Here is a 26,052-nt window from a genome sequence, read left to right as displayed (position 1 = left end):
TGTCACCTGTAGTCTGTGCATCTACCACTCCTTCTATGGGCTTTGCTTTGCCCAACATTAAAACAGACTTTCACATTTCATCATCAACTGCCTTCAAAAGAGACTGAAAGAACAATGCTGTGACACTGCCATGTATTATTGAGCTCCAGTTGGTTGATATTGTACACCTTCTGGTGACCATTTCCAAAACTGTACTAGAAAGGTCCCTTTAAAAAACAAAAAAAATCTTCTGCTTACACAGATGGTAAATGCAGAAAATCAAGCTGTTGGAGCTATAATGTTGCCAACAAGTGAGAACATGAGATGTGAAAGGAACACCCAGAGTTACTGGAGAGCTATCACAGAAATTCAGGCCTACAAAGCATGCCTGTTACTGAGATCAGAATTCCCAACAGGTTCCAATAAGAAGCAGATTTTTGAGACACCACTTGTTTTCAATTACAGCCATCTACACCTTCTGCTAACATTCTTATGAGATGAGACCTTGTAAGTGACAGCATCCATCTTCAGACCAGAGCCATGACAGACTTACTGAATCCAGGAAATTAATCTCTCTCCAGGTTTCCTTCTGTTCAGCACCTTATTCTTAAAAAAAAATAAAGTATCTGGAAAATATAAATGAATTCCCTGCTTCCCTAAATATCATTGCCACCACGATCCTAAGAAAACATGCAAGAACACATCTTGATAACTGAGCTGGAAAAGTTGATTTCATAAACAAAACAGAAAAAAGTTGACAGAGGATGGTAAAACAGAAACACTGTAGAGGCAAGCCTCTTCTAGGAGCTGATTTAGGTGTTCCAGGTTGGGTTCTGCCCTGGCTCTCACCAGTCCTTGACAGCTCTGCATGGCAGCAGTGTCCAGACCAGCATACCAACCACACTGACAATGGATGACTCCACTTTCTAGGAGTGGAAACAGAAAAGGCCATTCCAAAAATACCTAGGCAGCCTCACATAACATACAAAATCACAAGACACTCAAAGAGGAATTGAAACAGGAACCAGTCCATTTTCTCTGTGCCAGTGGTAGAGACCAGACCTCCAAAGGATCTTTCAGCCCTGTAAATTGTCCTAATAGCCATATGTAAAAACTACTGCTGGCACTCATTTCAACAGCTGTATCTAAATATCCACCTTCTGTTGCATTTGATATGACTGCTTTGGTTTGTGAAACAGCCCATTTCCTCTCCATCTGCTGCTCCTATGCCTGCCTCCTGCTGAGGTTGTAGGCTGGTTTTCTCTTGATTCCAGAAATTCAAGTTTCCATTTTTCCACTCTATTTTTAAGCTGGTTGAAAAAGATTTATCTTTATGTGATCTTGAAGACCAACAGATCCAGTTACCTGAAAAGGTCTCTTCACAGTTAGAAGAAAATCCTTAGGCTGACAAGGGTCACATGAACAACAAAGCCCACCTGGGTTAACACTACATATGGAAGCGTGCAGAGGCACTTTGGATAACAGATGACTCTTTTTTCAGCCTGAAATTGCTTCCTCTACATCTGGGATGATGTCTCATGCAAACAGGTACTGAGATTTTGGTGAAGCATGACATGCTGTAGGTACCCTCTGGAAACACTTTGAGCATCATAGCCCAGCAACTATCATGGTAGCACAGAAGAATATCAGTTTAGCATCACCTCTTTTCTTACAAGAGAAACTGTTTATCCCTGAACATTATTCCAGGAATAATGAAAAATAAGTCTTCTTTAGAGGCTGTCACAAGCCTTTTGAGCAGAGTTTTACAGTACTTGAAAGAAGACAGGTTTTTAGAGTTTTGTTTGGTTGTGGAGTTTTTTTTAGGTAAGAACAAATTACATTCTTCTTTTTTTTTTTTTTCTTTTCCCTGTTTTCTTTCTTTGAAGTACATTTTACTACCTATTTTGGAAAACTGGTCTTTATCACAACAGAAGGAAAAATTCCTTCAGAATGGTTGTGGGCAGAGGGAGGAAGAAAAAAGACATGCAATATCCTCTACAGGAATCAGTACTGATAGGTCAGATAATTCCTGTCTTCTTTGTACTCATGTGCTGTGCACTGCACTTTGTGGGGCTAAGCCGAGACACCAGGTGATGAGGATTAGCAGTCTTACAGGTCTGGGTGGAAAGGAGCAGAAAAAAAGCCTGATGATTTTACTGGTAATTTCCCCTTCATATTAGTCACTTCAATAACCCTTGCTTCACTTACAGGCACGAAACTGGACTCCAAGCACTATGAAATACTAAAATTGGGTAGCAATTTCTCTGTCTTTCAAGACTATGGATGCATTTGTTCCTAAAGCCCACCCTGATCTACCTTCTACCTTTCTCAAAGAACATCCTAGCTTAGGGTTTAGAACTCCAAGGAAGTTCAGGTAAATTGTGTTCCTAAAAGTGTTCCTACAACACATGTAGGAACCTAGTTTAGCTTGTGGATCCAGAGTTGGATGAACCAAGACAACAATAAAAAGAGTTGGGAGGGTTTAGGAGGAAAAACCCTGATAAAGAGGTTACAAGACAACATCAAACAACATTGGCAGTGCCCAGTGATCTCTATTCTCAGATGCAGCTTTGCAAAGGAGTGGTAGGATGTACTTTGTTGTCACAAGCATATGACCACTCAGGTGCAGAACTCTAATCACACACCACCTTTCCACATTCATTTTTACAGTTTTGAACACAGGGAAACACAGTTTATTTCCTATTCCTGATTATCTTGCTCTGGAGACTAAAAGTGAAACAGTCTGCACCCTCCTGGTAGCTCTCAGAAAGCAAGGCCTGTTAGAGGACAGAAACACTTTTTGTCACTGACTTCACCTCAAACTGGAAGGACAGTAGTTGCTGCAGACACCTGCACCTGTTCACATTCAACTGGATTGCCACCCTCCCGTGCACCTCCCTCTCCCCAGTATGAAATGCAGCTTTGAAAGAAGTTAAGGTCAGACACATTAATAAAAACAACACCACAGAGAAATTTCAGACTCACTTAAAGTGAGTAATGGAAGTGATATCAAAGACTGGCTAAGTCACTAGCTACTGAAGAGGCAGAGAAAAAATTCTCTAACAAGATGGTTGTTTCCTTGATACCTATGACAGTCAGGTACAATCCTAAACCTCAAACACAAGCAAGCAGAAGCATCCACTGTAGTACAGTGGACACAGTACACACTTATTTTTAAAAAAAGAAAAAATATTGCAAATAGAAGAAACCACAACACAGCATAAGCACTAAATCTTACTCTCCTCAGTCATGCAAGGTGTCGAAATTCCATGCTAGACTCTGTTCTAGGCTAAACTCAAAGAGTCACTAGTATAAATTAAAAATAATTCCTCTGAAATTCGTACAGCATTGTCATTCTAAGGAAAATAAAAGTTGACTGATACTATGAGATATTCTGTTCAGGTGAAGAAATCTGGCTTGTAAGTAACAGAAGTTTAAAAATCCACTAAAATCTGACACTTAAACAAGAAGCTCTTTAAAAAAACAAATCTGTGAGAGTTTCCAAGTACAACTTTTTGAAAACATTTGCAAGGAACAACTTTTTACAAATCTAACATACTGGACTTCTTGGAAAGCAAAGAAAACACTTACTGTGGTTGCATTTGCTGAGTTAACCCAACAGGAGGCTTCTGCTTGATGGTGAATGCCATCTGAGTCATAGGGCCAACCTTTGGTGGGACCTGCACCTTCTGAGAGAAGGTCTGCTGGGCAGCCTGCTGGGGTATGGGCCAAGGGGGAACAACAGGGCTCCGGCCTCCAGTGGAAGATGTATCTTGCACGACTGTATCCTCACAGGAATTACCTTTTGTTCCTGGTTTACACACACAAAGCTGAGGTCGCAGGCACATCCCTCCATTTTGGCATGGTGGTGCACAGTTAGCTAAGAAAAGACATTTTAAAAAGTACCTGTGAAACAAAGCACAAAGGAAAATGCAAACCCTCCCCATCATAAAAAAAAAGGCATTAATTGTTAATGTAATTGGAGTACAAGAGAGCACCATTGCTCAGTTCCACAAAACATAGTATACAAGCTGGTACAGCTTTTGCTGTTTTCCTACATAAGACATGCACAACGTCTGAACAGCTTTGAAAAGTAAAATGCTGGTGATCTAAAAAATAGGAAATGCACAAGTTAAATCAAGAAACAGCATTATTTCAAATCTTCCTGTTAGTGGCCTTTTACACTCTCGTCCCAGCATCCTTCCTCCTCATACTTTAACAACCTAAAATGCATCTAGTGAAACAATGTTATACTGAGCTTAGAATTTTACTACTGATCCTGGATTCACTCCATTACTATTTTAAAATTGGATACTGCATAGGTACCTAGACTAAATCTCTACAGTTACATTATAGACCATGAAAACAATGCTGAGAAGCATGAAGTGATTCAAACTTTCCCTCACTAAAACCCAAATGACATTCCCTTCACTACCCCCATCAAAACAACATAAAGAAAGAGACATATGAACTGCTGCTACAAAGACATCGCTACACCTGGGGATTACATTCTTTGCAGAAACAGACAGGTGCTTGTGATTATCCCAAGCCAGCTTCTGTGCATTCTTTGTACCACCAGTGAAAAGGGGTCAGATTCTTCAAAAGACAATTCGCCTTCAGATAGGATTAATTACACTGCTTTGTGCTGCTCTATCTAGTGACTGTCGAGGGAGCCTGAATAGTCAGCCTAGACTCAACACCCAGGTCATAAACCCAGTTAATGCAGGATCAACTCCACTTTGAATAAGAACCTTGGAGAAGCAGTAAATCTCACAAAAAAAGAGGAAAAATGAAAAAGCAAAAGCAATTGCTGATCATATGTATACATAATACTGCAAAAGCATACCTAATTTGAGGATTTATTTTGGATATTTAAATTTACAATGCTATTGCATTTTGAGAATGCTAAAATAACATAAAGATGGCAAAACAAAATTAATTCTCTTACCCAGAGAATGGAATTTAACATTAAAACATAATCCTAATTAATATAAACATCAAAATACTTTCTTCATTTGTCCCATTAAAGATGGCATACAATGAAGCATTTATTAAAAAAAAAAAAATCACTGCTGAGCTACTTTGCTTCTGCAAACTAAGTATATTTTTATTATTGTTAAAGATCTTTTAACACAAACAAAATGATATGCAAGATCGGTTTTTACTAAAATAGGTAAGATCATACCTTAAACCATAACATGGGATTCTACACCATATTTAATACATCCAATTGCACAGTTATATTATTTAAAAAAAAAAAAAAAGAAGTCAGTCCCAAGTAAATTAGAGTACTTGGCACTTCAATCAAGTTTTAATATGCACATTTATATATAAAAATAAATGCACAAGCATACATATGAAAAAACTTAGTAGGATGGGACTGTGTTAATTTGGAAGACTAGTCTGTCAAGTGACAACACCCTCTGATACAGACCTATCACGGTATACCAACTGTACATGGCACCAGAATTGCCATACAACTTTAACCTGAGTTTTGCATGGGGTTGTTCTCACATACACTTTCCCCTCCATGTGTTGTTCAGAAACTTATTTTTTCAATACTACTTAGTTGGGTTACCTTAATTGCATATTATGCATCTCCCTGGCAACACAAAAGTAATCATTTGCTTACTTATATTTGTTTATTTTTGAGACTGTATCTTGTCGTTGATTTCTGGAAGACTGGAGACCATTTTAACTCTAAACTTGAGATGGTATTTGCAACAAGCATATGCTGCAATATACCAGCCAACTCTTCCTCGTGCGTTGCTTCTAAGACTTAGATTATGCTAAAAACAGTAAAAATTTGCTTATGTGCACATGACTGAAATTAATCATATCTTGAAAAATTGATTCAGGAGCCTTAAATTTTAATTAAGTTTCACTGGCTTTGGAGAGACTTTTAAGACCAGAACAGTGACCCCCATCGTCTGGGTCATCTGTAGAAAATGAGTAAAGATGACAGTCAAAGAGTTTGGTCACAGTTGGGAGTGCTTCTAAAAAACATCAGATAAAAAATGCTTAAAAAAACCCCACCAAACAACTAGGACTTTCAAAGGTCTCATTTTTACAACATCAAAAAAACATGAACATATATTTCTGGTGATTTACAGACATGCACCTATATCAATCTCTGAGCTTCTCGACAAGTTAAATATTTAAAAAACAAAGACTGAACACAGAAGTAAGCTAACAAGACCACCCCAAAAGTCAATATGACAAAACATACACTCTTCTAGGACACTGATCATGGCATACCTCCACTCAAAAGGGAAATAACAATGTATACATACACAAGAGACAATATTGAAAAAACTGCAACTCTTTTTCCTGTAGTTAAGAACCAAAGGTGTGCTTCAGAAGCCTAAGAAAACTTAAGATTCTATTTACGAAAGTGAACTTCAGGTTGCAGTGAATTTAAAATTATGAAGCTGAAAACAGAACCTGTTTTTAAATTACCTTATCTATTTTACCCAAATAGACGTGACGATTCTTACTCCACTGACAGCAATGTAAACCCTGAAAGCTTACATACATATTACATATACATAAAGCATATGCTCTGCATTACTCTAACTGGCCTTTAACAAAACAAGCGTCATGAGATACAGCAACTATTGTCTCAGATCACATGAACAGTGACAACAAGTTAAAAAAATGATCCATTAGATCTTTACAGCAATGAACCCTTTGACTGAAATCCTTCATTAATGTTGTGTAGCCGAATATCACAAAACTGGATAAAGATCACATTTTTTAAGAAAGAATTAAACTGAACATTTTAATTTACATAATACAGCAGTTTAGCTTCAAAAATGTCCAAGACAGCTGCAGTGTGCCAAATGAATGACCTAATTATTTTGTTTGAAGACAACAATAATGGCACACAACTGAAAAGACCAATATTTTCCGAAAAGCTAAGCTTTCAAAAACTGAAGTGTGGAAGTACTAAGTTCAAAACTGAAAAGCAGGTCAATATACTCCTGCTAAAGGCAATTGGCTTGGTCCTATTCAATTCAAGGAGGTCATGACTGGAAATTCAAAAGAGAGCTTGGCAAAGATGCAGATAATGAGATCACACTTAGTGGGTCAGATTAAAGATCCACTTAGTCCAGTCTTCTCCTTCCATTACCGAGGTGGATGCCTAAGGACAGGGTGAGATGCAGTAAAAGTTTGTACTGCTACAGCCTTCAAGAATTAGAGGCTCAGCAACTTCTTGAACAAGAGTGATGCTTTTGTGTTTGATAACTCTCAGCAGACTTTTCTGTCAGAGGTTCACTGACCTGCTTTTTGAACCTCCTAGCTTCAGCATCAAAGACTTCCCGTGCCAAGGAAGTTGGCCATGTTGGAAGTCCAGGCATAGACAATATAACCAATCTTCCCTCGCTTTCCAGAAGCGTGGTGAAGGAATAAGGATTCTTCGGGTTGCTTTTTGTGTTTTAAAGAACATGCCATCTCTATCTACTAAGAACAAAGCCACAGCAACACATTTGCTTTGGAACTACCTACATCACAAAAAGCTGAAAGCTGTATTTCAAGATGCTCATACTTTTTATGCATCTTTCCCTAACCAACTGCTGCTCACCACTCTCACAGACAATTACTGGGTTTGACACAACCATATGGTTGTACTTGTGACATGCTTTCAGAAGAGCAAGTATAAAATAACATTACCGTTAGGCTTAAACACACCCCTTCCAAAACATCTTATGTTGTTTTGGGACTGATCTATACATATATACTTTTCAGTTCATGTGTTCATGTTATTATGGTTAAAGAGTATACAAATATTTGCAGGAGTAAGACCTAAAAGGTTTATAATAGTTTCAAAATATGTAAATATTTTAAAACCTCTACATATACAAAATGTATTTGTTTTAATACATGGTAAATTAAGCATAATTTTTTACATCAAATCAGTCAGTATAAAATATTGTCATGCATGGAAGAAGTTTAGATAATTTCTCTTTTGTCCTTTCAAATGAATCAAAATGCAGGTATAACTGACTTCACTTGTCACAAAACAATGTTTATATTATATTAATGCTAATTCTTGAATTAAAATCATTACAATCTCATTCTTATGCTAATCATTTATTTTATCTTGATTCACAATTAATTTCTTCAAAAATAACACCACACTTAAAAGATTATTTCCTTGTGTCTCTAGATCACGTCAAGAATTGAAATTCACAAAAATGTATCTTCAGTGAGAAAAATCTCAATAAACAAATTTACATGTTCCAAAAGTTTCCTACACTCAAGTTTCTAGCCTTTCAGCCTCAGCTCCACCTTTAAGTATTTCCTTTATCAAGGAACAGCTGTTGATTTGTACTTAAATGTCTATATAAATTTCTATATTTTTTGAATTTCTACAGATTTCTAATACTGTGACAACAAGTACACTACAACAGTGTTGTGAGTCTTGTGCTATTTCTAGTGCACCCATCCACTAGGTTTTTTCTTTCTGTTTCCACCTGAAATTTATCTTTTTTTCCTCCTCTTGAGCACACATAGTCAAGCACCAGTTTAAACAGGATGCACTGACTTTCAACAAATTTCATCACAGTGCACATATCAACTTCTCCCATAGGAGTGCATAAATCCTGTCAGGCAAAATACATGGTAGAGGGCAAATAATAGAAAATACAGTAATTGGAAAGAAGATTATGAGTACGGGGTTGCTTCGGATTCCAGCATAAAACGGTTGAGAAATGATGCATGCATCAAGTTTACAGAAAGGAGAAAAACCAACACTCTGGCACGGATATATCTGTGCTTAGAGCAGAAATTTCAAGTTGTTTTACGTGAAACGCAGGAATACTGTTAAGGGCATAATAAATACTGTCTTTCTTATTTTATTAATTCAAGATTTGTATTCCTCGAGCACACAGGGTAACCAAACCAATGTTCAGCTTGGTTGAGTGCACATCCTAAACAAAAAGTTGTGACACAAAGGCACCTTTAACTCCTGCTGTGTTGAAAGACAGAGTGATGATCCCCCACCGATTCCAGAAGAAAAGCAGTGAAGCACTTTCTTTGGAAAGCAACAAGCTGTGGGTTCTGAAAGGAACGAGATATATTCCAGTTTCCCTCAGAAAAATCTGAATACAGTGCTGACATCCTGGAGAAGAGCAATGTTTCTAAGAATTTCCTGTTCTCCAAATTACCCTACTGATTAGCTCACCATTTAATTTTATGATTTTATTCTGGATACCATTTTAAGTCTTTAATCATTGTCAGGACTGAGGATGCAATACTGGAATCTAGAAACCCAAAAGCTAACTGAAGGAACATCTGCAGCTCACCATCTAATGCTTTCCTGGGGATCTAGTTCTCTAAGTATCTCACTCCAAAAAATTTTCAGGAGTCAAACTTTACCAGAAATATATCCAACAATTGTAAACATTCATTGAGAATGGAGGAGACAGGAATTTGTAACCAAGGGTGATATAACCATGTTGCAAGACCATTCTATAAAAAAAGTTTAAATTACTTAAATAATCCTAAGAAATTACATTAACTGCAGAAAACGTGTATGACCTTTACACTACTAATGGAGGAGGTAGACATCATCTGTGTCTTTCTACACAGGAACTTGTTTTTAGCCTAACTATATGATCTTAAGGAATTCTTTCCCTAAATAGACTTCAAATGAAAGCATGTGTTGGAATTCTTTGCTTGTCCACTTCAAAACATCAAATTCATTCCCATACTGGCATGTAAACATGACCTCCATGAAGGAAGGGAAACAAAAAACAATGCTTTTGGCATACATATTTCTTTTAGAACAAACACACAAAAAAAACCTACTTTCTCTCCTAACCCAATGACAACATAGCATACTTTATTTTCTATTTATCTTCATATTACAATCCCTAAATGCCAAGATCTATCAGAATTCAATAGCAACTATACTCAAATACTTCAAAAGCCCAACTTCAGCAAAAGGATGCATTATTTTATCAGTCATAAGGATATAACATGCTCTTTGATATCTGGCATTTTCATTCATGTTGTGTTTACTGGAGTTTATATAGTATAAATACTTAAGACTGCACAATCTGAGAGACACTTAGAAATACTTAATTATGAAATCATAATTATACATATTCTGACAATATAAACATTTCACATGCTATAGATCCTTCTATCACTTCAGTGTCAAAAAAAAAAAAATCATTCACTACAGAATGGACTAAGCCAAGGAAACCAGCAGATTCTCATGCTGCACTCCATTCTTGCTGCTGGAGTGGTTAACACTCCAGTCTGCAATCATTTCAATTGTCTTAATCTTTCTCATTACAGTGCCTACTCATTTTGTTACAAAATACTTCATAATAAATATGCAGGAAACTGAACAAATGCTAAGTACAGTAAAGTTTTTCCTAAATTCAACCAACTCTCAATAGGAGTTCACCATTTAGTTGAGCTTCTCGGAAAATCCAGGCCTAAACTGCCATCTAGGGATAATAAAAAACCTTGATCTGATTTATGAAAAAAGTCAATCTTGCCATTGGACATAAAACAATTTGCCTCTATCAGGAACCATCTCTCCAAAACCCTAGGTTTATACAGAAATTATCTGCACTTCACAAAAAATGTACATGGCCAAGTAGACCTATTTTTAGCTCTGTATTTAAATTAACATCTTGCCTTGCTAACATGTAAAATTATTATTCCCCTTCTCTGTGGAGTCATAAATGCAAAAACGCTAAAGGTTTGCTTTCTTTCTATAGTCAATGGGGAGGATCTGTTTTCTAGGAATAAATTAGGCTTTGCAAATCAAGTACTGGTGCTTTTAAAGGCAAAACAAACAAACAAAAAAACAACAAAACACTAAAGCAAAAAATCTCAAACCCAACCCAACATCAGCCCATGCTGGTTACAGAATATGGACTGACTTGACAACCTGAACCACTGATAACCTACTAATAACCAGTACTGCAGAATCCAAACAAGGAGACAGTTTAGGTAGATGTGCCCCTCTTCATCCACCCTCCACAAATCCTATACATCTCAGGCAGGATCAGTTGGAACAAGCAGCCCTTCATGGTGAATGTTGCAAAGAAGGGTATCATTAGAGGTGCTGCACTCAACTTTTCAAGACCCCACAGAGAGCAGAACCCCATCACTCACTGCAGCCCTGCTTTCCTGAAGGTTGGGAAGTTTGCTGATCCCATTTGCCCAGCTCTCTCACTTTGCAGGAGAGGAAGGAGAGGGGAGTTTGCCCCGCTTCCAGCTCTTCCCTTCTCCATGCTCAGGAAGAGCAGCTGTACAGAAGAGAGGTATAAGACTAGTACTGTAACTATCAAAGAATCACTTCACTGTCAATACATAATTTTATTCCTGCACACATGCAGAACAAGAAGAGTGCACGATCGATGGCTGAACCACAGCTTCCCCTGACACTCATACAGCTTTCTGTGTGTAACTTTCAAGTTACACACTGAAAAAAAAACCCAGCAAACAAACCTGAAGGGGAGAAAAAAAACCCAAAATACCTCAGTTTTCTGGGCTCCTGATTATGTATTAAGAAAGGAAGTGTTCAGGACTTTTTATAACTTTACTACATCCCCTGCTTCTTTTGTTAACACCAACTGCTGCAATGAGCTGAGCAAGTTCACTATTAATCTGTCATCCGCTTCAATGTGGGAGCACAACATCTTGAGAAGTTTCTTTTATGGTTCTCTTTTTTTGTTTTGTCTTGTCTTAGTTCTGTACACACTTGTAGTATTTGTAGGAAACAGGGACTACATATGATTATAAGCTTGTTTCCAGTAAATTCCCAAGTGTCTCACAAAGAAAAGTAGGTTTCCCCTTATACTAATTGTGGACTTTTTTCCTCACTGAAAAAAAGGAATGGCATGGTCACATGTGTACAACAGGCAGCAGTTAACAGCTCCCCTATCTTTTCACAGCTCTTTTACTGTCTCCTCACAGGAGGGAGGTTAGCTGCAATCAATGGCCAGGAGATAGACACTGTGCTCAAAGTCTGCATGATGACTGCATGCTCAAAGTCAGTCATAATGCTGATTTGGGTCTGATTTCCTCTTGAAGCACATCATACCAATTGCACTTATTGAGTTGTGGGGCCATCTTTAGTTACGTGCACTCTATTGCTTTTAGATGCAAAGAAAAAAATATGTTTAAATAATAAAAAGCTAAACCCGAAACACGAACACTAAGAAAGCATCTAATGTATTTCAGGCTCATATTGGTGTTCATTCCATGAGACCAGAGTACACCTTGACCAAAATAAAACACTAAGCCCTGTGTTTCATCAAAACCAAAGGCTTTTGTTTATAGATCAGCTCCTGTTCGTCCACGCTACTTGCTGAAGTAGGCTAAGACTACAAGAATTTGGACCCTGTCATACTACTCCCTCTTCCCAAGGGCAGTAAGTGAAAAATAAGGCAGAGTAGAAATATCACTGAGTGCTAACAAGAACTTTCCCACTGCAAAAACCCATCTATTCCCTGTATATGAAATTCAAAAGTTTTATTTACATATTACAGTAACAAGCACAGCAGAGGTAAAACCCTCAAGTAATGGCTTTCAGTTTTTCAATTTTGAATTGTATAAAAACCTCACCAAACAACAGATTAAAAAGGACTAATGTATAGGTCAGTTACATGAGGTCAAAGTAGTTATACCCCTTTAAAACTGAGGCATTTAATTTTGATTTAGACATAATTTGAAGGAGATGGATACTGCTTTTACCGAGATGATGGTCTTAGAATGAGAAGAAACAACATTTGGGGACAGTACGCTATAGTTAGGCTTTGTATACACAATGTAAATAAACAGACCTTGGTAAAACTCAAAGCCACAAAATTGATTAAGCCTTAGGAACTGTTTATGACTGAAAACCTCCAAGAAGTACAGCTGCAAACATTTGAAGTACACAGTTCCCATGATCAGAAGTACAGCTCTCTTGGATACTAGCATTTCAAAGAGTTTAACTGAAGACAGAAAAAAAGTAGATTCTGAGCAACCAATATTAAAATACTTACTGATACAGAGTTTTATGTCTAAACTGGAGGACCCATGTATGCTTCCAAGCTTCCAGGTCTGGATCACAAACCTGTATCAGAACAAGATCTAAGCATGCAACCTTTTCCTCACCTTCCCCAAGAAATTCAGGAACACAAAATAGAAGCAACTGAGGGCATAATCTGTCCAGGTCTTGGACAATTGGGGATCTAGAACTACTGGTCACATTGTGAAGTGCCCATGTCCTGGAGCAGACACAAAGCTGTAGCATGCTAACTCATCCATATCAAGTATAGCTCTGGAAGTTTAGGGATCAGATGACTCAAATTAAACAGGAGTACACAAGCAGAGGCCACACAGATTAAGGAACTGAACAAAGTGGACCCTTCCTCTGGGCAAGTATTCACACAACTTTCCAGTCTCCTGCTCTTACATCAGCAAGAATCTACTATCATGTATTTTCTTATTCTGAAAAATAAATTAAACCTCTACAGTGTGTTTATTTTAATGTTGAGTCAGGAAGTCTTTTAAAAGAGAAGAGAATTAGCAAGATAATACTTTAATGCAAAAAAAAGACAACAGACTGTTTGTCTTATTTTCTGATGATCTTTCCAAGGTGCACAAATACACAACAGACAAGAAAAGTTCATGATAAAATTCACATAAATTCAATCCAGTTCCAACACCAAAATCCTCTCCTTATGCCTATGCATTGAATACACACATGCACACATGCAACACCCTCAGCTAAGCAAGACAGAAGATCCTCTTTATCTTAATTTACAATGACTGTGTACATGGGTTCTACATTTACACAAACAGCAATTCATCTCCCTGTTGGAAATTTCCTCTAAACATGATCCTGCAAAATCCAGTTCCTCACCTGTTTGCCCTAAGAGCCTTTCTTACACCTCTGCAATAAGGAGTTCATGCTTCAGTACTCCATTAACAACAGCCAGTTCTCTCCTTCCCGCTTTTTTAACCATCCAGTTTACACTAAGAACACTCTTAAACAACTGATATTAATACTCCAGACAAAACATATTACACATTTTAGAAGGGGTCTACTATTACAATAAGGTAGTTCTTTTCATTTATCTTTTTAAGATGTCAGATCCTACATACAACAGGTAATTTTTTTCTTAACTTCCCAACATAAAAAACAGCTCCTTGTAACCATTAAGAAAACAAAATCAGAACAAATAGAAGGAAGTAGCTTTAACTAATAGAAATTTAGTAGCAAAGTAGGAGACAACAGATTTCAATAGTATAAACACACAGTTGGGCAGCAATTTCCAGCACAGGCCTTCCCAAGAGGTGTTAAAACTTGTCCAAGGGCACATTTAACCTATGGTTCAATTTCCATAAATGAAATAAATAACAAAAACCCCACACTCCAAGCTTTACTTGCCTTACAGCCATATTATAGAGCTAATTAATGTTTCTATAATGCTCTCCTATGCAACAAGTACTAACAAAACACGGTGTCTCCAGCCTTGGTGGTATCTTATTACTGCACTTACACAGATTATAACCTATGATAACTATGACTGGAAGACAGTCTTTGTCATAAACCCTTTCATGCACTTCTAACTTTCCAAGGTGTTTACTGCTGTGGTTCAATTTTTCCCACCTTTGTCTTTATCCAAAGGTGGATGTTCTGAAAGTTTCAAAAAGGTTGTTTTGGATTGTTAGACATTATTCTTCCAGCACAAAGCAATTCTGAATACTTTTAACACTGAGTACTGTGATTTCATCTTTTTAATTAGAATGATGTAGTTCTTCATAATTGAAGTCACACCATGTTTGAAAAAGAAGTTCTTAAGATAAAACTTAACAATGTAAAACTTAAATATTAGGCACAGAAGGGGAAAAACCCTATATGCCTAAATTGGATACAGTAGGCACTCTCATAGTTTAGAGGAAGACAGAAGCTCACATTTTAAAGACTATCAGGTTTCCAAGAGAACAGGAATAACTGTAAACACAGCAGGCAGTTTGGCTTCAGACTAAAATTTAGAAAAAGGACTTGAAAAATCCACTTGCCTCCTCCATACAGATGCTGCCCTCTGACCTGCACAGAAACATTTCAAATACCCCCTGTTGCTGCTATTGAGGGAAAAGCGATGTGGCTGCCACTGCTCCCAGCCAGACCACCACCCACGTGGGATACAAGTCACCCGAGGGAATAGCAGCCTCAACCACAGCCTCATGTGGGAGAAAGTAGGGCTAGCAAACACCACCATGCAAGAGAAAGGGAATGGGAAGCAGCCTGGGCTGCAAGACCCATACCTCTTCCCTTCACCCCCTCCTTCTGTGGGTTACAGGCAGGCTTATTCACACAGGTGCAGCAGAGCAGAAACACATGCTGCTTGTTCCAGCCTGGGATTACACCTGAGCTAATAAACCTTGCTGATCAGAGCTGGCTCTCAGCACTCTGGTTCTGGAAGCACGATGCAGACAAATGCAAGTTGGCTCTGGAAAAAGCCAGTGTAGGTCTGGGGTTTATTAGCTCAAGCTTTGCACCATGCAAAAAAATAAAATCTGGCCCTAGAGACCAAATAGGTTATTAAAGTGATACTGAGACTGAGCTAATAAACCCTGACAGATCCAAACTGCCCTTGCATCAAGTCAGCTCAGGTGTGCTGGCATCTGTGCCACAATTAATCCACTACTGCAATAATCCACTCAAAAACAACAGAGTGCACTATCTGATTTTAAAAATTGCTTCTTTTTACAGAAAACAAAGGGGTTAACTGTTGTTCAGTTATAGGGTTTCTGGTCTTCTGAAAGGAACATCAGCAGCTTCCAGAAAAGGTGATATTTGGCTTTTATGACTGTGAGACTAATCTTCCATAGCTAAATCAAGTCACTGATATCTCATGGTTTGCCTAAGTTACAAAACAGACAACTTCAGTACATTTAGTGCTTCCCTTGGCCTGCCAAGAGAGGGGTGAAACTGAGAAGATCCAAGCCAAGAGTATTATACCACTGCTAGGAGGTATTAGAGTAGCATTAGAGGAGGTAGCAAAAATATTTAATGCTAAGGAGACCCTAGTATCAGAGGCACAAAAAGAGAAAGAAAGGTCAAGGAGAAAATCCCCCCCCCTTCTTTTAACCCTTTCTCTGCTGCTTCATTCCTCCAGTAACTATATGAATGAACCAAGTAATTAATGGATTTAAATTAAATTCTATGTAGTTATCCCATAAAAATCCAATTGGCTGTCTTGGCCTTTATTGAAGACTCTAAAAATAAAAATAAAAAACAAAAAAAAGACAAAAAAGAGAGAACAGTTGAATAACAACCATAAAAATTAAAAAGACAAAACTTAAAGGACTGAAAGTAATGAAAACTACCTAATTTATAAACAAAAGTTAAAAAGCATGAAGTTATCTGAAAATAAAAGTTACTACAAGGCAGAAAAAGAGCTACAAAAGGCAATGTTGTTTGAGTTTTGTTCAAAATAGTTAAAATAAATTTGTTTCACAATAGCATAGCAATTGAAATACAGTTTTTCACTTTATCTCCTGAAATTACTAAGAGATTTTTTCAATTTGATTAGTATTTCAGCTAAGGTAGGTGTTTATTAAGCTCTGCAATTAACCTTAAAATACTACTGTAAGCTGAAGGAAATCATTTAAGTATTACTAAGGTATTAAACAAAAAAGGTGACGAACCTAACACAGCAGCATGTATTTTAAGCTGAAAATGTTAATTTAGAAGAGTATCTTAAATACATGCCTAAATTGGTCAGGGAAATCGTGAAGTTTCGTCTTTAACGACTGTAATAAAGTCTTAGCTTCTTTGCAACAGGTCCTTGCAGGTCAAAGGTACTTGACCTTACTCAGGATTACAAAAGTGATTGCTCTCTACTGTGAAAAATCCCACACAGGGACAAAAGCCACCACAAAAAAAAAAAAAAAAACCAAACCAGCATTTGCATCCTGGAAACATTTACTCCAACTCTCTCAAGGACAGAAGTCTGTCCTGCTGAACTAAAGTGCCAAGATCTGCCCAATCTCACTGATACCCAAAGGAGTTTCAAGAAGAAGTATGCTATTCCAGTGTTTCCTGACCTCATGGCAACATTACTCCACTTTAGCCATTTGCAGTCATTCCAAATCTTGCCTAAATTGCTAGAAATTCTTCCACTTTCATATCAGAAAGCACAACCTGAATATAACAGCATTGACTCTATCAGTGTTACTTTATGCACATACTTTGTGCTTCTAGTTATCAAAGTGGAGGTACATCCCCCGTCAGGACCTTCTCCAAATCTACTTCTTTTGCTTTGTTCAGTGCTTCACGAATTCCATGCCCCAAGCACAGGGTCATCACATGGGCTGGTGGTTGAAGGGACAGTGTGGGTAGATAGCAAATTCTTGCTCCCCACCTGTGCTCCTCTGGTAGATTCTTTACCCTGTTAAGCCCTCCACTCAAAAAACTCCTAAAAACCAAGCACTAATGGAAGGGGGAAGGTGTTCACAAAAAAAAATAGCCTCCACAAAGCTCTCTCCAAAAATGTCACTGTTTGCGCCGAGGATAACTGTAACAGGCAGTTATTCATCCTTTAGCAATTCTGAAGGTTAGGAAGGAGGGATTTAGGGATGAAGTGTTACAACTGTGGGTTTTGTAGCTCAGCCAGCACCTCTCTGCCCACAGGCGATGCCAGCATCCACCACCTCCCCAGATGCCAGCATGGTCCCCTCTGGTCCCCACGACACTGCTGACCGCAGGGGCGTCCCCTCCCACACCCACCTCCCCGACCGCACGGCTACTCACGTTTGATGCACCTCTGGGAGCCCGTGGCCTTGCTCCAGCCATGGCAGCACTGCCCCCCGCACACATTGACCCTGCGGGAACAGCAAAGAAGAACGAGTGTCCGGCGGGGCACGCCCGGTCAGCCCCGTCCCCCCCCATCCCGAGCCGGCCAGCGGGGCGGGCACTGGCCTGGGGTGAGAAAAGGCGGGAAGAATTAAACCTTCCGATTAAACTCGACGCCTCAGCCTGGGCCCGGGACTCGCCGCGGACTCCTGGGACAGGAGTGAGCTGGTCCCGCGCCCGACCTCCGTTGCCGCGGGAAGGCGGCAAAGGAACGGGAGTGCGTTCCGCGCCCGCAGCGGGTTTCCAGCCAGCCGGGCACCGGCGGCCGGCAGGTAACGCCGCGGTGCCTCCCCTGGAGCCCGGCACGGGCTGCCCCCGCCCCTACCCGGGGGGGCGACAGCGGCTGTGGCGAAGATGCTGGAGGTGGTCGGAAGGCTGCGGTCGCGGAGCGGGGGACGCGCGGGGCGGGAGGGCGCCTTACCCCGGCAGCGGCGGCAGCTGGTGCTTCTGTCGGAGGGGCAGGGCGGCGCTGCTGTTGCCGTGGGGGCCCGGCGGCGCCTTGGGCCGCGGGCCGAAGCGGGCCGGCTTGGCGAAGGAGCCGTGAGCGGCGGAGTTGGGGTGGACCTGCCCGGCGGGGCCCACGCGGAGCTGGACCCCCGCGCCGCCCGGTTTGCTCATCCGCCGGGTCCGCTCCAGGGAACCGCCGCCGTAGCGCGTGTTCAGCTGCACATTGAATGTGCGCTGCTGCTGCTCCCCCCCGAGGAGGGTCGGGCGCTGCTGCCGGCTGCCAGAGGAGCCCCCCCGGCCGGGCTGCAGGACGTACGTGATCCTCCTTAGCCTTCCCTTTTCGGAGGCTGCGAGCGCTGGTGACAAAAGTGCACAGGCAGCCAGGAGCAGAAGGAAGCCCCATCTGATCCGAGCCATTTCCACAGCGAGAGCCCCTGCAGCCGGCGAGCTTCGCGGACTCGCCGTGCAAGGGTTTTCTCTCCGTGGTGTGCGCGACCTGCGCCCGGGGCGCGGATCCCTTCTCCGCTCGCTGCCCCCCAACCTGCTCCGGGCGCGGAGAAGAAGGAAAAAAGCCTCGGGATCCTCCCGCCCGCCCCCCAAACTGTTTGGAAAGTTCAGCAAACACTTCGCCCCGTGGAGCAGGAAAACATCGTTGGAAGAAAGGAAGCGGCGGGTGCGAGCCGAGCTTCGGGCCGGAGCGGGAAGGGAGGAGGAGCAGCAGGGGAAGGGTGTTTGCAGGAGGGGGGTGGTCGCAATGGAGAGCAGATGTCTCGATTGCCGGAGCTGCCAGGGGTCTGCGCGCGTGTGTGAGAATCGGCCCTTAAGCCGGTGCGGGCTGCTCCAAAGCCCCCTCTTTAAGAGTTTCTCGGCGACTGAGCGTGTGCGGAGGGGAGGGGGCTGTGGGTGGGTGCCCCTGCCCCAGTGCCGGCCCCGCGCAGCCAATCTGGGGCCGCCGTGACGTCAGGCGGCGCTCCCGGGGCTGGGGAGGGGGCCGGGGCCGGGCCAGGTGACCGCGGGGCGCAGGGGAAGCGGCCGCGGAGATCTAGGCTGCGAGCCTGCGCCGCTAAGCAAGCCTCAAAAAGACCTGTTTTAACTTACAGGCGCCGACTTGCCGTCTGCCGGTGACACAGACAGCACAGCTGTCCCGTGCGGTTGGGGTAGCGTACCTGTACTTCTGCAGTTTCTGTTCTATTTTAATGGAGGTGAGGCTTTAAACCCCCAAAAGCGTTATATACATTCTTCACTGTATAGGTAGGAACTCGATTAAAGTCCTTACACGCTGAAGGTAAGCACATTCCTGAGTCTCAGCTTGATGAGAGCCAGAGGTTGCTCTTAGCAGAAATCCTAGCAGGATTAGGAAGGACTAGATTCTTTCTTGGTTTTCTTTATGTTTGTAAAGCAGTATGTATTACTAAAGAACAAAATACAAACCACAATTGTACACTTGTAATTAATATATAATAAAAACTGCCCACGTTTTTCTCCAGTGTGTCGTAACCAATCTCACCCTTTAGCACTGTAAACAAAAAAAAAAACAAAGTTCACAAAATAACCCAAAGGTTACATCTTTTAAAATACTCAGAAGTTGATGCGTCCGAGTTCTTCCCAAGAAACTTTGTGGTGAATCAGTTTGCAAATCCTGTAGCTTGGAATTCAGGTCCTCCTCCCTAGGTTCTCCTCTGCTCTTTTCTAAAGCTTTAAGGACACTGACCCTAGCTCCAAACTGATGAGATTTTGCTCTTACATGCTCTTGGCACAGCTACACAGCCGGCAAGGAGAGCAGGAAGGTTTTACATTGACAAGATTCCAGGCAACAGCCAGTATTAGGAGCACAACGGTCCCTTCTTCCTTAATTCCCATCTATTTAAAACTGCTCAAAAATAAATAGATGTTTTAAATAGATGAGAGTTTGGAGCTTGCTATAGTCACATTGTAAGGGAGCCATATCAATGTTAAAGGCTTCTGCTCCTGTGCCTCCAATGGTCTGAATTGAAACCCAGTGTTTGAAAATGCCACAAGCGCTTGGGGCTTCTAAATCCACAGTGGGTTAAATGAGAATGAAAATCTGTAGTGCTTCAGAGGAAAACTGAGATAAAGCCTGAAAGTTTCAGAGCCCCAGTTTGAAGATAACTAAGAAGTTAACTGTGAGACCACTGCCTCCTCTCTTAGCAAACATACATCTGTTGTTTTTTTAACTTGGAAGACATTCTCAGCAAGTGAACTGTTCAGCCTTCCGAAGGCTAATTATTGTGAATCCCGAGTATGCTAAATGTTTTTACAGTATTTAGGGAACAAAAAAATACCTTGAAACCAGAGTATGGGGGTGAGGACTAAGTAGAGAGAAATCGATGTAGTACTAGGGATTGTTGCTCTACACAAGGCCGCTGTCCCTCAGAAGTTTTCCAGAATGAGATCACAACTACGTGTGTGGCTTGGTTTGTTGAGCAGAGGGCAAAAACTGCATCATTCCACAGCAGAAGCCAGTTGCTTTTAAGAAATGTGGGGTTTAAGTCATGTCAAGCAGGGGGCAAATGCAGTGTATTACTGGCTACTGTACAGCAAATGGTAAGGAACCTCAAGGGAAATATATCCATGAAGGTGGATGCCTTGCATAGAATCACTGAGGTATAAAAACATCCTTGAAAAAATATTTAGTATTATCTGAAATTAATTGGTTGAGGTCGAGCACTCCTCACAAATTTACATGGCAGATCTGATTTTCAGTGTTCTCTTTTTCTCCTCTAGCAAGGAAATCCACTCTTCTCCATTTGTCTGCTGTCTGGTTTTGCTCCCTCCCTCCTTCCTGCTCCTCCTCCACAAGTCTGGAGGGTCTTGGATGCTAGGGACCAGGTCTGGTTGCAGTAATACGTTGGATCAGCCACAGAAGTTTTAACAGCTAAAAGAGACCTTCAGTGAACCACCACTGTAATCTAAAGCTCAGCTCAAAATTTCTTCACATGTAGAAGTTTCTGCTTCCAAAGGACAAAAAGTGCATCCAGTACCAAACTGCCAGATGCTGGCCTTTGAAAATTAAGCCAGGTGGCTACTAAAATTACTGAGGATTCTTTAGTAAATGGTCTGACTGCCTGTGGGAAACCTGCTCTGACTGCTGATCTCCACTTCGTGTGGAAAAGGCACTGACTTGAGTTAGCAGTGACAAACAGGAATTATTAGTATCTCACATCACCTTTCAGGCACACCTGTCTCTTGAAGAAGAGTTGGAAAAGCAGTTTGCACTGTTTCTGTTCTTTTCCCCAGTGGTTTGTGACTAAAGGGTGAACTTAAGGAAACATAAAGAAAGTTCCTTAGTCTGTACACCGCCCACCGGAGGGGCAGACCTCCAGGTGCTCTGCTTTAAGGGTGTAGCTGAGGCTGAGAAGGGCAGAACTGGATGGAAGACTGGAAGCACAGATGAAGGAGGCAGAACTGCTGCCCAAGGAGGTGGCAGAATTGCGTCAAGGTTTAAAGGCTTAATGGATAGGGGAGAAGAGAGTCTGAGAATCTACAACAAGAACCAAAATAGCATTATTCAAACCAAAATGAAAGGAAGAACTAAACTGCCCTATATGTTTTTGTTGAAATCTCATGACTTTGAGGCCTGTCCGATGAGTTGAATAAGGAAGGACAATTGTTTTGAACTGTTGAAGTTGTCAGCATTTAGACCTCCATCGTTCTTGTCATCAAACAAAGGAGACAGGACTATGGCCCCATGTCTCATGGAGGATATGTGTGGCAACACAGGCTTGCAGGGCAACAAGGGACCTTTGCTGGATGCTTCAGTGAAGATGTACGTTATGTTGAGGGTGAAGTCTTCTGAGCACGAGTGATCACTGAGCCAGCCTTATGCATCATAGTGCCACACTATCCCCCTGTGACTCCATGTCCATGTTAGCCAGGCAGTAAGTTGAATGATCAGCAATGCCTGTTGTGTTGAGCTACAGGGCCAGTAAGTGGCCCTGGTGGTCTTGTAGATCCACCAGGCAGCAAGCCTTAGCCTGTAAGGAAAGCTCGGTTGGGAGTTCACAGTTAACATTAGAACTTGACAAGGCTGAACACTGTGTTTAGCCTCAATTTAGGCTTTAGGAGAGAAATTTTACAGTACTGTAGCTCCACTAGCTTCAATAATAGTACTCAAAACTTCTTTTGAGCTAAAGGAGGAAAAACAGTCTCTATTAATTTCTTGCAAGCTGAGAACCAGGTGGAGACCTGTATGTGCTCTTTTCCTTTCCAATACTATACAATTACCTGCAAAAAAGTCCTGTATTTTGCTGGCTAAATTATACCTTTAGCCATAGCTCTGTACAGGTAACATGACTCTAATTTAGAGGGTATTTCTTTTGAACAAAAGAGAACAGCTTAGTCTCATTGTCATCAGAGTAGGAAAAAGAAGTAATTGATATTTATTATGTCACTAAAGTATATAGCACACATGACTCTGAATACATACATGGTTTGAAGAGTAAGACCATGTAGATGTTCATATCATTTCTACATGGTTATTTTTCAAATAGATCTGTATCTTCCAACTCTGACTGTTGTTTGTTCCTTCAGGCAGAAACTGTAATCACTCTATGGTTTGCAACTAATATCCTGAGGCCTCAACTGTTCCTGTTAGCACAGTATAAATATCATTAATAATGTTTCACAAAAGGACAAGTACTGCTCACTTTATTCATGTAGGCACTTACATTCACATCCAAGGAACCCAGATAGTCAGACTTGGTCTGGATGGATGTGTGAGGCTTTAGAAAGAAGCAGCTTCTTAGCTTTGTTGGACCCATTCACTACTGGTGACCTTCCTTGTGACTTGGAGATCTGTAATGATCATACTTGGCACATCTAAGTGATTCCAGACTCACACTCTGTTACCTTGGATAAACAACCATCTGCCTCCCCCTCCTTGGATTTGCTGAATTCAAGATGCATGAATGCATCTTTGTAGTGCCTTTCCCAGCACCTCCTCTGAAAGAAGTCATCATTTCCAAAAGTGTTGTTATTGCCACCGCAGTCAGGTCTTTGCCGCATGAGGCACTGAACACACACAAGCCGATAAATCATACCAGCTTTTCCAACTGGAAGTCACACGGTCCTGAAGCAGACTAGATTTTCAGGGACAAAAGAACTTTTATGATGAGCTTGATCTGTGATATGAATTTGTATCTTGGAGCATCCTGTGTGGCAGTGGGTTTCTGAAGCAGACAGATTAGCATGCAGATAGTCCAGAGCCACAAGTCTGGATGGGAAAACAGGCTAATGATAGTGGGGGTAGGGGTCATCAGTCCCCCTCAGACTACTACCAAAAGAGATTGTAATAAAGACTTTTTTTTTTTTCATTAAGTCACACCGAAAGTTGGATCCATTTGGAAAAAGTCTGATGCTGGTCTGTCGCTACTGACCACCACCATGTCCAGCAAAATACACACTCAAGGCAAGTAGGAGTCAGCTTCTTTTTAAGTTTCTGACGTAACAGTTGTAGTAAAAGAAGTTGTGTGGATTTGCATAGTCTTGAATTCCATTTCCCTGAAGTGGCAGAAATCCCTTCTGGAATATTTGGCAGTTTCACTGTTATCCTCATATATGCAGAATAACTGATTCAAAAATACAAGATTTTTTCCAAGATAAGAAAATCTCCACATTGTGCTGTTGCAATTATTCTTCCCCTCAAGGAAATAAATATATCTCATCTAGAAAACTATTAAAATATCCATTGAACTTTTTTACTACACCATTCCTTGCAATTGTTTGTTTCTTTGTACAATCGCATGTACACTGAAGATAAATAAACTGCAGAGGAAATTAGGTGCAAAGGCCCACAAAAATAAGAAATACATTTAATTGTTTCACTTCACCTTAGAAGAAGACATGTTTAAATTAACATACTCTTCACAAAAGCAAAGTAAATATTATAACTAATATATGAAAACTCTCACAGTGTGTCTATGTTGTATGCCAAGAATACTAAAGTCTACAAAAACAAACTTCAGCACTGAATCCCTATTTTTCACTGTTCTGTTGTATGATGCTAAGACTTATGAAAGCTGAGGGAAAAAGTCTGTGTAAAATAAAGCTGCTCCTAACTTGAATTAGCATTGAAGAACACCTTAAAGTTTTCATAATTATACATAATCTAGGCAGACCAGCAAATTGGCATAAGTGGAAGTGAAGCAGATAGAAGTTGTGTGAGACTAGGGAAAGAGGAGCCATGGCTCATGGGAACACCAGCCATGATTACCCCTGCAGCAGCTGCTTAGTAACTTGAAAGGTAATGTTTTCACACCCTTGTCTGTGCTTGGCCTCCCCCTTTGACAGCCTGGGATGTTTAGTGGGCGACTTTGGTATCTACTGTCCATTTTAAACTTGCTCTCAATGTCACAGAGACAGAAACCCAGACCTGCTTAGACTGCTATGCTAGAGACTAGTACCTGAGCTTGTGTCGGGGTAAACAATTGTTTAAAGACCAGCTGGACACACAGAGCAGCACATCTTGGCTGTCTGAGTTTAAAAAAAAAGCAGAATAGTACTTCTAATGATGCACTTGGAGCAGCTCCCAGCACACCGATGTTAGAGGTTGAGAGTACGTGTATAGGTTCTCTGTCTGCTGCTCTTTCAAGGTTTGTGGTAGAAGGTGATGGAATGAAAATTACAAGCTTTCTTTTTTTTTTAAAGTAGGTAGGGAGAAAAATACTGGGCTTTCATTTCCATCACTTTTTCTCCAATAGCAAAATGTGTCTGCAGAGGTGTTTAATGTCAGTCTGCAGTGTGTCTGTGTTTTGCATCATGATGCTTGAACACAGACCCTGACCTGAGCAGGAAGACCTCTGAGGGTCCCCTCCACCCTTAGTGATGCATCTATGATGAGATGTGGCATCATGCCTAACAAGCAGCCTCAAGTGGAAACAAGCACAGCTGCTGCCCATTTTGGCTGGGTCACAAATGGTTTTCAAAAAAGCAAGTCTGCAGTGTAACATTGTAGATGTCTTCCTGGTGTACACTACAGGTGGGAAGGAGATTGAGGACTGGAAGAGCTAGGACATGGCAGAAAGGATGAAGCAGAACCTAGGAAAAGGCTAAAAACCTGGGCTAACAGATGACTCCAGGCACAGTCTGAACCGATCTTGCCACTGGGCAGGTTGAAATGTAAGAGTACCATACAGAGACTCACCTCTATTTAGAAAAACGGAATTTCAGTCTGGCCTTATAATAAAGAGGCTTAGCCAAGGAGGGCCTGGTAGGGGCTGACTGCAGCAGATAATCAAAATATGGTCTGTAACCAGCCAAATCAAAGTGATGTGTTCGCCTGTTAGGGTCAGGACACTGAGCCTAAGAAAAAAAAAAGTATGAATATGAAAATCATAAATTTTTATCTTCCCTTAACAGTTGTATTTAAAAAAAGTTTCTATAATTGTCAGATTGTTTTAAGCTTGCCATCATAATTTACCATGCTTCCCTAAAGCAGTAGCAGACGAATCTAAACAGTACATGGCTTGTGGTCTGTCCACAGCATGCCCAGGACACCGTCCTGCTCTCAGACATTCCCGTGACGGCCAGCCGGTGAGTCACGCAACCGCAGCTCCTCGTTGCTGGCAAGCGGAGCCCACCTGAGGGGCAGCCTTTCGCTCCTTCCTTCATTCAGGCACTCACTTCTCCCAGTAGGGCTCCAGTCTCCAGCACAGGCGGTGTCTCGGCAGAGGCGTGCTGATGATCTCCTCAGAAGCCTCTAGCACACAAAAGCAAGCACTCCTGCT

At 41.1% G+C, this 26,052-nt stretch overlaps 1 protein-coding gene across 10 annotated transcripts in view; it reads right to left on the bottom strand.

The window, feature by feature from the left end:
* The window catches only part of LTBP1 (latent transforming growth factor beta binding protein 1), a 191,471-nt gene extending 172,623 nt beyond the window's left edge, over nucleotides 1-18,848 (bottom strand). For 9 of the 10 annotated variants that reach the window (XM_051783021.1, XM_051783026.1, XM_051783025.1 and 6 more), the window contains exons 1-3: nucleotides 18,282-18,848; nucleotides 17,759-17,829; nucleotides 3,571-3,859 (exon numbers count right to left, since the gene is read on the bottom strand). In XM_051783021.1, the coding sequence (XP_051638981.1) occupies nucleotides 3,571-3,859; nucleotides 17,759-17,829; nucleotides 18,282-18,724 (803 nt within the window). In that variant the 5' untranslated portion in view covers nucleotides 18,725-18,848. The remainder of the gene's footprint in view (nucleotides 1-3,570; nucleotides 3,860-17,758; nucleotides 17,830-18,281) is intronic. The other variant, XM_051783031.1, reaches the window with a different exon arrangement.
* Between the last annotated feature and the right edge of the window lie 7,204 nt (nucleotides 18,849-26,052).

Source organism: Manacus candei, unplaced genomic scaffold, assembly GCF_025592945.1.
Source record: "Manacus candei isolate 608988 ecotype Guabito, Panama unplaced genomic scaffold, ASM2559294v1 h1tg000017l, whole genome shotgun sequence".
In the NCBI taxonomy this organism is placed as follows: domain Eukaryota; kingdom Metazoa; phylum Chordata; class Aves; order Passeriformes; family Pipridae; genus Manacus; species Manacus candei.
Note: the sequence above shows the minus strand (reverse complement) of the source record. Positions and strands in the feature narration are given on the sequence as shown.